The sequence below is a fragment of the Triturus cristatus genome, chromosome 5_2 (assembly GCF_964204655.1).
Source record: "Triturus cristatus chromosome 5_2, aTriCri1.1, whole genome shotgun sequence".
NCBI lineage: Eukaryota > Metazoa > Chordata > Amphibia > Caudata > Salamandridae > Triturus > Triturus cristatus.
Window position 1 is genome coordinate 22,483,136 of NC_140588.1, and position 16,767 is coordinate 22,499,902.

A 16,767-nucleotide genomic window follows, 5' to 3' on the forward strand; every position below is an offset into this window, starting at 1 on the left:
TTGTCAGCGTTTTTGGTTTAATGACTAACTTATTTTTTTGGAAGCATTCTTCAGCAGAAGAGGCCTGTCGGAGGAAGGCAGCGGCTTGCTCTTCAGAAACGCATAACCTAGTTTTATTTTTAGCATTAAGGGCTTGCTGAGAATCTGTGAGGCCGTGACATACAGCGTGTGAACGTGGGAGAGAATGGTTTAGTTGAAGCATGATATCCTTGTTCTGACATGTAACTGACCAGTCCACCTCTGTGACCCGCTGACCTGTGACGTAAGATAGTAATGTTTAATTTGGCCGTTGCTTCGGAATGATCTGCTCTCTGCAGGTTCATGCAGGCTGTACTACTACCCACTGAGAGATGGCCACATCTTGCTGAACGCATTGATTTCTGCGAATGAAGAATCAGAAGGGGCATTTAGTGGTTAATGTTAAACTTGCTGTAAGTTATCATTTGGCTAGTATTTGTTCACTATGCCTTCAGTGTTTTTTTAAACTCGTAGTCAAGCAGTTAGAATTACGCCACTACTGCCAGAGTGGCCAGAGGATGTAGTCCGTCGGCTACGCTGCCGCCTCTGGTGCAGGAAACCAGGGTTCGAGCCTCGATGTCGCGTCCACATCTTGTGATTCTGGGCAAATCACTTCATCTCCCCGTGCCTGAATGTGTGATGTAAATATGGTGCTATGTAAAAGCGCTCCAATACCTTCGGGTCGAGTTCGCGCTATATAAATATGCAACAAACAAAAAAATGATCATAACGTTGTTTGTACAAGTCAAGGAAGACAATTTGACATAACCTGCTGTGGAGGTGGACAACTAACAAAATGTCGTTCTCTGGAGAGCGGCACAGAAGTGGCTGTTTAGTGGAACTGCTGGTTGATGTCACTCCCAGTGCTTGCATAGGATAACAAGCTGTATTTTGTTTCCAGGAGCTGTCTTGGAGATGGTGTCAAGTTCCTGCCTTGGCAGATTAATCGCTGGACCTTTCCCAGTTCATGGTGCTGGCTTTATTGAGACCTATCAGCAAGTGCCACAACAACTACTGCAGGCTTTCCGTGTTATGTGGAGCAGCACTGTCCAGGGAACCTAGCCAAATTGATGGGTCCACTCCAAATCCTGCTGTTATAACTTCCTAGTGCTCACTTTAAAGGCACGGTTTAGTTCCTTCAGTCTGAGTTGTCATACCTGGCGGCATGTGTTGAAAAGCAAAGGCAGCACTACTGGACACCTTGCAGTCCACTCAGTACCCTGTGTGTCATTTCTCAAGTTGGCCTAGTAATAATCTGATATTAAGTGGTTTCCATTTCTCAGACTCTGCACAAATAATATTTTACAAGGCTGAATGTGGTTAATATGACATTGATGATTCTTCCGTAATAAATGAGAAAAGTGGAACCTCTGGTGATAGATAATATGCTACTCTTAGCTAGAGGTGGATGAGCCAACACATCAACGGGCCGAGCCAAAGGTCTGGCTTGCTTCATATATTTTCTCCACGAGCCGGGGCTTGAACTCAATCATACAACAAACTTCACGTAAAATATTATAGACTCTTCAAATTTCAAAAAATTGTATTGGTTTGAACATGTGGAACCTTTGACATTAATACTTCACATTACACAACTGCACTGAAGCACTTATTAAGTGATAGTTTTTGCCAATATATAGCCAATGTTAGACCTATTGGCTTTGCCAACGCTTGTTTATTATGTTGTCTTTATGATCCTACCCAATCCTTCTTCGTGAACTTTTTAGGTGCAGAGTAGGCCAGACGTACTATGAAGGCTTTCAGGCCAGGCTCTTCTTCGCCTTCCTCTAGACGATTAATAAGCATTTGTGATCCGTTCTCTAACTCCTCTATTTTCTGTGTCTTTTGCATGAATTGCTCAAGCCGGGTATCAGTATTCCTCAGCTGACATTCCATGAATGCTTTAAATGCTTCCAAGGAGTCACTTCTGTTTTCAATCTCTTACAGAGCCCCCTTCATTTTTCACTTCGTCAAACAATCTAATCACCTTATCTTGTTCGCAGAACTAAAACATTTGTATTTTAACTGAACTGCAATGTATTTGCAGTTCTTTATTTCATTTTTATTTTACCACCATTTTTTCAATATGAAGTCCACTATTAAGGGCCTGATTCAGTGCTTACAGAGCAGTCGTCCTTCAGTCAGAGCGTGGAGAGCTTTTTGTTTGCCAACTGATGGACTACTGACCACCAGATTTAAAGATCATCGTGGGCTCAGTGCTGATCTCTGTACCTTTAGATAAACCACCATCATGACGGATACTCTGAAGTTACAAAAAAGTTTGTGGATAGCAGCCGTTGGTTTTTAAACCAACCCCCACACTTTCTGTTTCTCAATAACAACTCCAAAGTGGGAGTTTGCTTTTGAACATCAAATAGATAATGACCCCGACACCCAAAGAGTTTTTTCCCTCAGTGTGGGGTCATTATTTTTTTCAGTTCTTGGCTGCCACGTTTTAAATGGCAGTGACAGAAAGACCAAGCATTTGCAATGCAATAGGTCTCGCATTACTGAATTTTTGAGCTATTGGTGTTGCATTATTATTAGCAATGCCAATAGCTCAAACTTTAATAATGCGAGACCTATTGCATTGCAAATGCTTGTATTAGATGGCTTTCCATTCTCTTCTTGTATTTGTCTCCTAGTACAAGTTCCCAGTGCAAATAAGGTATGGCCCGTTCCTGCACTGCCAGAAAACCTGCAGTGGTGTTAACAAACTACCAGGGTCGCTGACTGGCAGGATGCGATGTGCTTTGAATGCGTTTTTTTCGATACATGCCTTTCTTTCATATCAATAAATGAACTAAAGGGACATTGTAAGCGTTGTTGAGCGCGCTCAGTAATCATGCATAGCTGGCAAATCTCTGTGTTAAAGTAAAGCTCTCTGCTGCCCTCACAGCCAAGTGAATGCAATATAAACACTGATAAAATAAAATTAAACTCAAGGTTCCTGAGGTGTATTGGTGGAAAACATCAAGCATTGTTTTGCTCTCATGACTACGTAATAGTGTTAAAGTATCAAAGAAAAGAGCTTTTAGATATGAAATTGACTACTGAGCTGTGGAATTGTAATAAGGTTGCTAGAAATGTTTGGTTTGAGGTATAGGTTGGGCTTACCCACCAAAATCGGAATAAGATATATTATATATGCAGCTGCAAAGATTGGTCATCCTTGAAATCTATGACATATTTATTGTACTAATAAACACATTTGTCACAAAGCACTTACGAGGTACTGCAGTCACAACTATATACAATTTGTTCTCTTTGTACAGGTTTGCATTTGAACTAGACTATATAAACATAAGATGTTGTGAGATATATATATAAAAACCACACACAACTACCATGACAATTTTTTTAACAACTTACAGTAAATAGGAAACAGAGGGTTCAAGAGCAGATGAACGATTACTGGTAAAGTCGACATTGACAATGTTTTCTGTACTTGGGGACCGAATGAATGCCAAGGATCCTCTTCTCTCTCCCTGATCAGAGGAAAAAGAGGAAAAACAGAACTAGGTTAGTTTGTGAACTAATATCATTCCAGTGTAATTTTCCAACATTGTATGAGGTGGGTTTGACAATGGCTACTGGCTTAAACTAGATTCAAGCAACATTTAGGTTTTGGTGGTAGGAAAACTTGTTACTAAGGTTTGCAATCTTGTGGCCAGGTTGGAATCTGGCCTTACCAATTCTCAAATTTCTCTAGTGGCTTTTAGCTGATCCTTTAACCTCAGCTTCTGAAAAAGGTGTTTCCCTAATTCAAATGACAACACCAAGGGACTTGCAATCTGAGTTGGTTTTGGCTCGGTGTTAAATTACACTAATTCTATCTTCTGAGCTTCCAAACAGGAATTAGGCTATTTTTAAATTCCTGTGCATTTTTCGCTCGACTTTTTCTGGGAAGCCCTTGCCTTTATTTTGAAACACATTCTTTAACTTGGCTCTGCTGTTGGGGCCCCTAAAACTAAAAAATCTCGACATTGATTTGAACCCCTCTCCAACTCAAAATTCAGGATCTGCTTGTTTTTTTTATATAAAGCTGTTAAAACTAGTCTGTCTTTTTTTTTTTTTTTGGCATTTTTGGAAAAAACTGCAGCAACAACATAGATGTAGCACCATTCAGACACAATGAATACTGCAAGAGAATTACAAGAGATTCTCCCAGTCTGTTCAAATGGGATCTGTTTCCACTCAAACAGCGGACAGTCAATACAAAGGTCCCAGCCATTTGCCCCATACACATTGATGCTTAGTGGGGACTCTCTTGCCTCATAGGCAGCCTGTTCCTGGGTGGCGCCCAATCCATGCCTCTGCGCCATTTAGTTAAGGAGGGAGGCTCTGAATCCTTCCAGGCCGCTGCTATATCTCTCTTGGCTACGAGAGCGGTGGTCCCTAGCAACAGCCTGTGAGCCATCCAGACTCTCCATCACCCTCAGGAGAAGGACACAAGGACTAAGGGGAATTTCCTACCCTAGCACCTCACTCAACTCAGATACAATGGAAGCCCAGTATTTGGTGAGAACAACACAAGACCAAACCATATGATAGAAATCTGGTGTCTGCTTTACAGTGCCGGCAGTGTGGGGCCAGCAAAAAAACGACCTTGTGGAGTCGTACCGGGGTAAGCTAGGCACAGTGGAGATAGCATATCTGAAAGAGTCGAAGTTTACCTGGTATCAGGATCTGCAGCGAATGCCTGCAAGACAGAGATTATAGTTTGGAGCATGGGGGGGGGGGGCACCCGGTAGTCAAGAAAGAGATTAAATATCTTGGTATTAAAATCACACAGGATGTGGATAAATTACTGGATATTAACTTTAAAAATGTGATGAGGGAGGTACACGTTCTCCTGTCTAGCTAGTCTCACCTACCTTTTAAAGATCGTTGGTAGGGCCACTTTAACAAAAATGACCATCTTGCCAAAATTCACTTTCCTCTTTAACTCAATCTCTCTACATTTCAAACAAAGAGTGGCTAGGGAGGCTTAGGGCACTATCAGTTCATCCATTTGGGCATCAAAAGACCCGCATATTTCCTGGAAGAAACAACAAAGGAGGCAAGAGAATGGAGGGATCGGGCTGCCAGATTTTCAGGTATACGCTTGGGCTTTTCAGTTGAAGAATTGTAAATGCTTACTCAAAGAAACTGTGGCAAGAGGGAGCCTATTGAAGGCCATGTTAAAGAACATTAGAGGGGTAAATCGCACTTCCGGTACTAGTTTGAGGACGTAAAGTTTTACAAAAAAGTAAGGCTAAAGTGCTACAAGAAATTGCTCATTTATGGGTGCAGATACAGTGGGTAACAAAGCTAGCATATTATAGTAAATATGCACAATCTGTGAGTCCTCCAGAACACCTGAATGCCTGGCAGATAAGTCAGCAACCCCTCTCAGAGAGGCAGGGATAGAATGGTAGGGACGGCTATTACAGGATGGAGAGTTAATCCCAGATGAAGACATACAAAGGGCAACCTGGGGTAAAATCACAGCCTTTAATATCTGGCAGCTAAAAGGCTAGGCCTGCAATTGGAGGGATGAGGAAGGGACCTCGAATGAGCTTGAAGAAGGGCTACAGAAGGGGAATAAGAGAGAGAGAGAGGTTTACTGCTGGTATTTGATGATTCTGGGCAGTATGGATGGAGAGTTCGTACTTCCAGAGGATCTGTGAGGAAGAAGCTTGCCGCAGCCACTGATGCAAGATGTATGGCAATTATCTATCCGATTACTGTACTATACAGTTAAACCTGCAAGCCTGAGAAGGAATCATCTTTTCTCCCTACGTAGAGCTTTTTGGTCCCTGAAAAATCTTTTAAAATTGGGTAAAACATCTCCAGTATGCTGTACGAATAGTGGCCTAGAAAAAACCGATGGCAGTCATCTCTTTACGGAGTGCCCAGTGATTCCGCAGTTTTGGGAGGAAGTTGGCAGAATCGTCAGTCAAATACTCTAGGTAGAAATTAAGGTAAGCCTTGGACTAATACCTATGAAGCTTAATAAAAGGAACACCAAGTTGGTGTTCAATACTCTCCTGCTGGCAAGGAGGAATATCTGATAGGAAGTGTGTGTCAAAGGTCGCTACTACCATTGTCGAATGGTTGAATTGGGAAAATATTTTTCAAAAATGAACACCTACCCGAGGTCTTTAAGAGGATCCCAATTTTGGGGGGCTTTGGGTACATTGTTGGTGGGTAATGTGCTGGAAACATAAAGCCTACGGTCCCATAATTACACTGAACCTCAAACTATGGATACGTTCGGAAAACACCTTCTCAGGCCTGTAAGTCTGTAAGCCTAGGGCCCCTCCGAGATGGGAAAACAGAGCAATATAAGATAAATAAATACCCGTGGTTCTATATGACATTACATGTCACACCAAACAATCTACAGGATTTTCCTCTTTTGATTTGCTCTTTGACTGGTGAACAAGGTTACTACTAGATATGGCCATGGAACATTGGAAGGATCAGGAACTTGAAACGCACAACATACTGGAATATGTAGTAGTGTCGTTTAAAAAGACTTTGACCAGGATATGAAACGGGTAAACCAAAAATTAAGTAAAACACAGGTAAAACAAACAAGAGGAAAAGGTGGGAGATAACGTTTTATAAAGTATTGTCGCCCTCAAATGGCAATACATTGTTAGCCAAATGGCAGGTTCCCTGTACAGTTTTGAAAAATATGGCTCCTGTGACATGTAAAGTCTCAATTCTCCATTACCATAAAAATGAATAACTTTATCACATATATTTGTTTAAAACAATTTAAAGAACCAAAGAATATAGTATCTGAGCCTGGCTACATGATAACTTATTTGGGGTGGGCATAACTTGTGTAATTTGCTTTAGCACAATTATGCAAAATTATGCAAGATTACGTCAAATAATACGAGGCGTATAACCGAGCATCTAAGATCTATTTTCTAAATGCAAAATGTATAACAAAATAGAGCTTAAGACAGCATAACCCAAACAGCAGCAGCAAACAAAAACTCACACTTGCTAAGTTTATTGTTCCTTTGCTACTGAGGTTTGATTTTTAAGCCAAATTATTCATAATTACACAAACAGGTGTAATACTGTAATTTTCAGTAATTTCATGTCAAAAGAGTACATGAAATTACTGAAATTAGTCCGATTACTTTAATGCAATTAGAATTTTTCTCAGGCCTATACCTGACTCTACATTGGAAAAAGAGTTAGTGCCTTTGAAGAAAGAACAAACAAGGACAGCTAGTTATGGATAACAACTCTTGGCAAGACAGGGCAGTTAAAGGCAGTCATTCGGCAGAAGAAATAATTTTTTGGGGTAAACCATGGAAAACTGTATTGATACCATCATATAAACCAGGGGTTTCCAACCTGTTCTGTAGTGAGAGCTACTTCAGACAAGTGAATATCATTGTGAGCTTCTAAAGGCTAATCAACTCCCACATTGTTACCAGAGACCCCCATGCTCAGGTTTATTGACAGCTTCATTGCCTTTAAGCCTAATGTCTTTAGAGCCAGATACTATGGTTTGAACAAATTATTTCGACTAGGGACACTATAACAGGGCAGCAGTGTCAGTGAGAATGTGGTCTTTGGGATTGTATGAACATGTGTGCGTATGAATGGGATATATGAATATGGGTGTCTGAGAGCCTGTGTTGTATATACTTGTGGCACAGGACATACCTTTTGCCATATTTGGCACAGTTACATGTATAACACAAACATACAACTACTTTTTAAATGGGAGAAATTTAAAGTGCAGAAACATCTTGTGCAAGAATATTCATAATATAGAACATTTTTCTGCATTTTAGATTCCTCCCACTTAAAATAATGGCTGTAATCCAGTTCTAAATATGCCACTGTGTCTACTAGCCACTGGGAGCAAGATGCCTGTTGTGTGTAAAGGCGATACTTTGTAATTGGAGAAAATCAAAATGAAGATTTTTTTATATGGATTCCAAAAATGTAATCATTTACATTTTTCACCACTTCCAACAATCACATTTACAAACAGCAGGTATCTTGCTCCTAGTGTCCTGTAGACACGGTGCCACATTTATAACTGAAAATTACAACCATTTGTTTAAATGGGAGGAATCTAAAGTGAAGAAACATGCGTCATAACACATTAAGAAATTTAAATATTTCCCATTTGAAAACAAAATATTGCATTTTTCAATTATAAATATAGCACAGTGTCTCTTTCTTAGCCACTGAGAGCAAGAGCCCTGCTGTTTGTAAATGCAACAGTTTGAAAAGGGAGAAATAAAAACAGTTAACTTAATCATTACAGTAACATTTCATTTTAATTTTCTCCCATTTAAAAGAATTAAGAAACAACATTTTGTTCTCACACTCCAATATTAAGTTGACAAGGACATTTATTTATTAGTTTTTTATTAAATCTTTCTTTATTGCCATTTTCAGAATAAACATAATTCATCACATGACATAGACATTGGATCTGTTAAATATGCATACCTTATACAATATTCTTGAAGTGATTGGAAATCCCAACATTGTCAGTCAATCATTCTTTTTCAGTATGTACAGAGCAAAGTGATATCCAGAAGCAGTAATCTTTCAGGGTTAATCCAAAATGTACTCTTGGCACTGAGGGTACATAACAGGTTAATATGCACTGGCCGCTTTCAACCCCTACTAAGAAGGGGGGCACGTATAGCATAACGAGCTATGATGATTGAAGAAGGTAAGTCTTTAAAGGGTTCGGGCTGGATTGTTCCCATGAGGCACAGGGTCAAGTCTGCTTTGCATATAGCTGTGTCTGAACTGGGGTGGCGAAGTGAGCTAAAGAATGATGATGGATTCAACCCAGATCTGTGACTGGGGTTGAGTGTCTGAAAAGTTTCAGCGCTCTGTCCATCCTCTCTTTGTGTTTGCTAAGTCTTTCAAAGGGTCTCATATATTCCGGGGTCTGGAACTTTGTAACAACAGTTCAGCATATGTGCTGCTTTGCTCTTGACAATATATCATGTCCTGTAACCACTCCTTAAATTTGGGGGCCCTTCCCCATCCCCACCTGCATGCAATTCTACGTTTTGCCAGCAGTAGCCCCAACGCCACAAATCTCCTGATTGATAGTTCAGTTTCGCTGGTATATCCCAACAGGCATACCAGTGGGGTAATGTTGATCCGTGCGCCCACCAAACTCTGCAGTGCTTTGCCCACCTCCTCCCAATACTTATATATTGCAGTGCAATTCCAGGCCAGGTGTATGAAATTTGCTCCTCCCATCGCACATCTCTCCCAATTATCGTTGTCTTTTATTTTACACTCATCCGACCTCGTTGGGTTTTGATACATTCTGTGTAGAAGCTTGAAGTGAATAATACTTAGCCTGCTGCTAGCTGTGATTTTTCCTGTTTGCTGACAATAATAAAGTCACTGCTCATCTCCCAATGGACACCCCATTTCTTCCTCCCTCCCCACTCTCGCGTTATGTCTGATGCCTATTTGTAGCATGAGAGTAGTTCTATAACTACATGCCACTGTGTGAGGAATTGTCCGCTTTGAAGGAGAGTGTGTAATAGAGGCAATGTGGGTGGTTCCTCAGGAAACTGCGGCGTGCTACCTTAACATCTCGTCTAAGCCTAATATACAGGAAGTCTGTTCCCCGAAAAAAAACTCCTTTTGTTTGAACCTCCCTTCTGCGCATAATGCTCCCCAAGTGTTTATGTCGTACTTGTGTAGCATTAGTCTGCATATCCCCTCATACGTGACTGGGAGTGAATGTTGATATGCCAATGGGAGTGCAGGTGAATATACCACAGGTGCTCGCAGCTTTTCTGTGATATTTATTCAGGCAGTGTTAGTGCACGTGACGGTTGAGTCTGGGCCACCAGCTTCTCTGCATCCTGTTCCTAAAAAAAACGGATAGTGGATGGGTGACATGTATCCCTGCTCCACCCCGAGATGTGTCATAAAGGGGGGGGGGGGGGGCTACACCAGTATATGGCATAGGGGGCCTGAGCACAAAGATAGTGGAGCTCTGGATCTGGTGCTTCGAATCCCCCTTGAGAAAAAGGCAATGTGAGGGTTTACCATTTAATTCTGGGCTGTTTTCCCCCATGTAAGTCAGATCAATTGGCTCTTCAAATTCTGAAAGAAAGGTCGCCCAGGAGCATATGGGATCTTTGTGAACAGGTATAAGAGTTTCAGCATCATGACCATTTTCATCAGAGCACTCTAGCCGGCTAGTGACAATGGCATCGCAATCAACCTAGTTATTGCTTCCTCTATTGAGTTCAGTATTTTGCCATAGTTGGCTCTCATGTGTTCCTCCATATCTCTTGTGATTATTATACAAAGATACTTAAGATCTATCTCGCACCATTCTTACAGATAGTCCAGTGAGCATTTTGGGGTGAGCAGGGTGAGGGGGCAGACCTGTTACTTATCCCAATTTATTGTGATGCTGGAGAGTGCGCCTAATTTGATGATTTCTCGGACGACACCATTGAGACCGACCTGTGGCTCCCTAATATACAGCGTGATATCGTCCGCATAAAGTGACACTAGCACATGCCTAGTCAGGTATCGTAATGCGTACTCCCTGTGATATTGCCGGAGTGTGGCCACCAATGGCTCGATAGCGAGCGCGAACAGGAGGGGCGAGAGGGGGCATCCCTGCCTGGTCACCCTAGTGATCTCAAAGCCAGTAGTCTGTTCCCCATTGATTAATAGTTTAACTGGAGGTTTGTGGAAGAGCAGCTTTACCCACAATATATAGCTTGGAGGAAACCCTATGTGCTCCAACACCTCCAGCAAGTAGTCCCATTTTAGGGAATTAACTGCTTTTATGGCGTCTAAAAAGACCGCCACTGCATTTAAGTCAGGGACTATGTCCTGGATGATGGAAAAGAGCATGCAGAGGTTATGTGACATGGCTCTGCCCGGTACAAAGCCCACCTGGTTGGGACGTACTAGTTTCTCCATAAGGAGTCTCAGACGGTTCGCCAACACCCTGGCGAGTATCACAGCATCGCAGTTTATTAAAGACAAGGGTGTGTATGATCCAGGGCTTGTAGGCGACTTCCCAGGCTTCAGGAGAGTGATTATAAGAGCCTCTTGCATAGTTTGTGGCAAGGTACCCAACCGTAGCGCCTCTTCATACACCTTATTTAATAAAGGGGCCAAAATATCAATGTATGCTTTGTAAAATTCAGCCGACAGGCCATCCGGGCCAGATGCCTTGCTCATACCCAACTGCATGATGGCAGTCCTGATCTCGTCCTCCTCAAACTCTGATGCTAGGAACTCATGCTGTGCATTGCTGAGCCAACCCAGTTCCACAGAGTCTAAATATGGGGCTGCTTCAACCTGATTGGATCTACATGAGGAGTATAGTGCTGAATAATATGTGCGAAAGACACAGAGAATATCCTCTGTGTCTTTCTGGAGTGTACCATTTTCGTCCTTGATGTCCAAGATGTAATTAGAACACCTGGGTTGGTGTGTCAGTCCTGCCAGTGCTTTCCCTGGTCTCTCACCCTCCCCATAGCTCCTAGCTCTGTGGTATTTACCACAGAACAGGCATTCCCTCTCTGCCGTCTCTTGGTATTCTGTAAGCGTTTCTCTTATGGTCACCGGGGTTTCTTCATCTTTCCCCTCACTTGGCTGTGTTTCCAGCTCTTTTAGTCATTTCTCAAGTAGAGATAGATTGTGTCTGATGTCTTTTAATATGCATCCTGCTTCGGCCATGCATATACCCCTCATAGTTACTTTCATCACCTCCCAAACTGTCTCGAGGGTTGGTACTGAGTTTATGTTGCGTGAAAGGAAGCTGTCCAATTCTTGTCCAAGTTCAGCCTTGAAGGTGGGGTCTAGCAATGTCCTCTGGGGGAGCCGCCATGTTATGCATTTGTTTATGTTCCCTGGCGGGAGTATTCACATTTAAACTGGGGAATTGTCTGAGTATGTTCGTGCCAGATATTGAGTGTGCACTATCCAAGTCGCAATTCCTTTGGAGACTAGCCAGATATCCAATATGGACCAGCTGCTATGTACCGAGGAGTAAAATGTACCTTCTCCGAGCGCCGGATGGTGGTCCCGCCATGCATCAGTTAATAAAAATTCTTCCCTAATCTGTAGTAGTTGGCATTGTGCTCTGGTGGAATGTTGTGGTTGGGGATGTGAGCGATCCAGCGCTGGCTGTATAGTGAGGTTAAAATCTTCTCCCCAGATAACGTGTGTGGAGCCTATATTCATGTCTATCCCCCAAATGGAGGTAAAAAATGGATTTTTGTCACTATTTGGGCCATAGCCAAGTGATTGCAACGCCAGTCTACCCCACACAATGCAATATCTACCTTGTGGGTCGCTGATAGCTCCATCTGCGATGTAGGGAGTGTTTTTCTTTATAAGGATGGCAGTTCCCCTCGAGTATATGGAATAGGAAGAGAAATACCTATGTGATGCCCATTTCGCAGCATAGGTAGGTGTGTGTGCTGGAGACGTGTGCTTTTCCTGGAACATAACTATGTCCGCATGATGTCTGTCCATGTATGCTAGGAGGTGGCGTCTCTTCCGCGGATTCCCCAGGCCTCTGGTATTCCATTTTAAAAAGCCTAACCCTTCTTGTTGTTTATCCCTATCTATATGGAGCTTTTCTGTAAGGACTGTATGTGTCTATATGGTACAGCAGTATGACTAGTTCATACGGATATTGTGCATCGGGACCACCCAGAACCGCACCATGCCATCCAAGTGTCTCATGTTCACCCACCTCCCACCCACGACGGCATCCCCAACTTGCCGCGAACCATTCCCACCCCCACGAAAGACAAAAAGAAGAATAATCTCAACCAGGAAACCTCCTCCTGTGCCGAAATTGGTTACGAGATCTGCATTCCGTGTGCGAGTCAGTTCAAAAGGATATATGTGGAGAGCTAGTGCAGCAACCATCTTGTTGATAGCAAGCATGACAGCACAGGAAGGGGAGTATAAAAGAAATAGAGAAGAACAACAAACATAAACAGGCAAACTAGAGCTGGGCACTAGTGCCTTCTGCTCCATATATCAGCAATAAGAGATCTCCTGCTGGAGCACGCCACCTAGGGGGCATAGCGTAACCTCCCAACAGGATGGATGTTGTGGGTGGAGGGTGTCTGGGGCGGGAGTGTTGTGCACCATTGCGAGTATCACGTTGTTTGACCTTTCATCTACAGGAGCCACTTGAGCTCATATATCGAGAGATCAAGAGTCCTTCAATCTGCATTTGGTGTTGGAGAGTCCATCTTCATTTCATGAGTCCGTGGTCAATGTTTATGTTCAGGCCCTGAGGTCGCGACATCCAAGCTGTGCGCTGCGCAGGTTGCTAACAGTCTGATTTTCTTTTTGCTTGGGTTATTCTTCCTCTTGGCAATTGGCGAAGATCTACTGGCTGATGGCGAGCGGTTTGTGTGGCCTGGGCTCCTGGGTAGCGACTTAAGGAATTCCAAGACTTTCTGCGGGGAGGAGCAAAAATTTTGTTTGCCTTGGTGTGTTATCCGTAGACGAGCCGGGTAGAGCATGGCATATGTGACATTTGCCTGTTGCAGTTTTTTCTTAACGGCAGAAATCTCTTTCTTGCTTCCTGGACTGCCAGTATAAAATCCAGATACAGGGAGATGTTATTATTGTTGAATATTAGTGGTTGTTTTTCCCTGGCTTTCCTGAGGCCTGTGTCATGGTCTCTATAATTGAGCAATTTTGTCACAATAGGTCTTGGGGGTGCTCCAGGTGGAGGCTTTGCTGCAAGTATCCTGTGCACCCTTTCCAATACCAGCAATGGGGAGAAATCCTCCTTACCAAAACATGTAATGAGCATGTGCTCTACATACCCCTTCATCTTCCCTGTGTTAGCAGACTCTGGTATTCCTAGGATGCGTATGTTGTTTCTCCTGGATCTAGCTTCATTTTTTGCCGCAATTACTTTTAGCAGGCAGTTCATATCCTCTACTTGATCAATACGCTGGGTGCTTTCATCTTCAAGCTCAGAGATTCTGTTTTCTGCTTCGCCGAGTCAGCCATCATGTTTTTCAAGTTTTTGGGTTATAAAATCTATTCATGTGCACATACAGTCCATTTTGGATTCTACCGAGGTTAAGCTACATTCCATCGTCACCAGTAGTGTTTTCATATCCTCTTCATCTGATTTTTGGGCAGGATTTGTGCTCCCTGGCGTTTCCATGTCTGACTCTTGACTATGCCCCTGTTGCAGGGATTCTGCTCATGCACGGAACTATGCGCAGGAAACCAGGACCTCAGTGAATTGTGGTGTACCAAAAACTCACCTCAGTACCCAGAACCCCTATCCGACCAGCATCAGTGTCCCATTCGTTATCCGTATTCTCTCGGAGGTCCCAATGTATAGACAACCCAGAACAAGCGACTTAGAGTACTCTCAGGAATGGTGGGAATCAGAAATACCTGTTTGGTATTATTCTCATATCAGTCCGAGTAATCAGAGACACGGTAAAGTTTAAAATGTTTATTTTATAAACTACGTGTCCTAAGATGCAGTACTTTGGCTAACATAAGCAGACAAATGATTAAGATTAAAACCATCGGCATTGTTACAATACCATAGAAAATGAAGGGAGAAATCATATTCCAAATGACAGTGGAATAAAGCCACCTTCCCTTAGCTAGTAGACTAGTATTATTATACTAATAGAAGGTCTCTAGGCTTAAATGGGGAACCCCATACCGTAAAGATCAGCTTAGGTGAATCACATCACAGGATCAGCTTTGCTCTGCGCCTGGAAATGTTCTTCTCCAGAATGTGTTTCTAACGCATGCAAACAGTAATATTAAAGGGTCTCGACACCCAGGTATTTGCAGCTGTGTGCATATTATGGCTAGAGGGTGGGCCGATCAACCTGAACTCAAAAACATACATTGTCTGGCGGCTCAGAGTGTTTTGCACACAATGTTCAGACCAAGGTCGCAGTGCACGTCTAAGGGTGTGAACAACAGACAGTTAGCAAAAAAGGGGGGGAAAAGAGGTTTCTAAAGGTTAGATTCACCCTCCATCTTGTACATAAATCAAAAAGAACCTGAATGAACAGGTAAAAGAGCCTAACCTGAGGGTGTCGGAAAAAACAATAGGATTCCGCTGATCACCCAAAAGAAAGAAAGGGGCAAAACTTTGCCTTTCTTGAGTCCCCTCACTCACCAGGGTTTCCCCTTGGTGACATGCTTCATCATTGGGGTCCTCTCAGTCCTCTACGGGCTGAGGCGTGCTGCGACTTGCGATATTACGTAGGAGCACTTAAAACAAGTTTATGTGTAGTGCAAGTGTAGTGAAGTGGAGTGGGATAAAGTGTTTTATAATAATCAACTAGTGGGCCAAATATATTTTATTCTTGCTCCTAGCTAATTGGTTAAAAACGGGGTAATATGCTAAAGGCCCTAACTGTAATGGATAGGTGTGCCTAGCATATGGTCAACTAGTTTCGAGCTTCCCCAGCTCTTCCTCAGGACCACACCGGGACCAGCCCAGTGTGAGAAACCACTCCTAGTAGACCTAAATAAGGTGAAGAAAGTGAGACGCTGCAACTAATAAGCATGCGTTAGAATGAATACATACGTAAGTATACGTCAGGAGATATCTGTTGAGTAAAGAAACACAAATATTAAGGGATCCAAGGCAGTCAATATGCAAAAAATTAAATCAAATCAATAGTGGTCACACTATACACCAGTGTAGGGTACACTAAGTTTTCGAATGTGCCGCTATGTGGATGTTCAAAACAGCGTTAATTAAATCTTCCATGCAGGCGCTGTGCTACAAGGTGAGTGAGAAAGTTTAATAAATGCAAATTCTGCTCACAAAACAAACAACAAACATGCGTCTGACATAACACATGACACATATAAGACTGACAAATATGCACAACATTACATACATGTTTAGAAGCAAGCAATAAGCCTCATGGTCAACGGAGGGGGTGTGGAGATCTCGTACACCTAGAGAAAAATATATACGAGTTTGTTAATGGGCTTGGTTGTCTCTAAAAAATGGGCTCCGTACCTTGTGGTGAGCCTATCGATTGGGAGGAGAACGGAGTTAAAGTGAGACTCGAGAGGCAAGGTCTCCGTAATATCGGAGAGCGTGCTCGGCTTCCCCCGGGGCTGATAACTTACTTGTACGTGGAAAACCGCACTCTGGAAACACCTACTAGAGCCCAACCTCTCGGACCGCATACTACATGGTCACGGGCGGGCTGTCTAATTTCAATGGCATTTCCGCATAGAAAAAGAGAAAGGACTCTGCAGTGCAGGTCCTTACTGTGGTGGACATGTTGGAACGGGAGAGGATCAGAGTGTGTGCCCAAATCCTCAAGGCTCTCTGAGCGAGATCGCCGATGATGAAGAAAGTATTTAGGGAATTTCGTGACATAACGGTGGAGCGATAGTAAGGTCTACCATTAATTATGGGGTCACATAGTAAGATTATCAATGAGGTCATGGTGGAATCAGGATTGGAATTTACAGCAATAAACGTCTTTTGGATATTTGATCCCATGTGTTAACTCAAGTGTTTTGGCTGGTGAAAAAGTAAATTGGGTATGCCCCTCGCTTATCATTCACCAAAGTTGAGAGAAGGAATGGTTTTTAAGGTTTTTGGAATGTCTTTGCCACGAATGTAAAAGGACATTATCAATAAAGTTGCATGATTCAAGATCTAGAAAAAATACATATATTTTGGAAAAATATATTATGAGGGTGGTAAAGTTTTCTCAT

General features: G+C 42.6%; 1 protein-coding gene across 2 annotated transcripts in view; it reads right to left on the bottom strand.

Annotated features, from left to right (window-relative positions):
- The window catches only part of SLC9A3 (solute carrier family 9 member A3), an 840,704-nt gene that overhangs the window by 120,159 nt on the left and 703,778 nt on the right, over positions 1-16,767 (bottom strand). For both annotated transcript variants that reach the window (XM_085606775.1, XM_085606776.1), the window contains exon 11: positions 3,391-3,506. In XM_085606775.1, the coding sequence (XP_085462901.1) occupies positions 3,391-3,506 (116 nt within the window). The remainder of the gene's footprint in view (positions 1-3,390; positions 3,507-16,767) is intronic.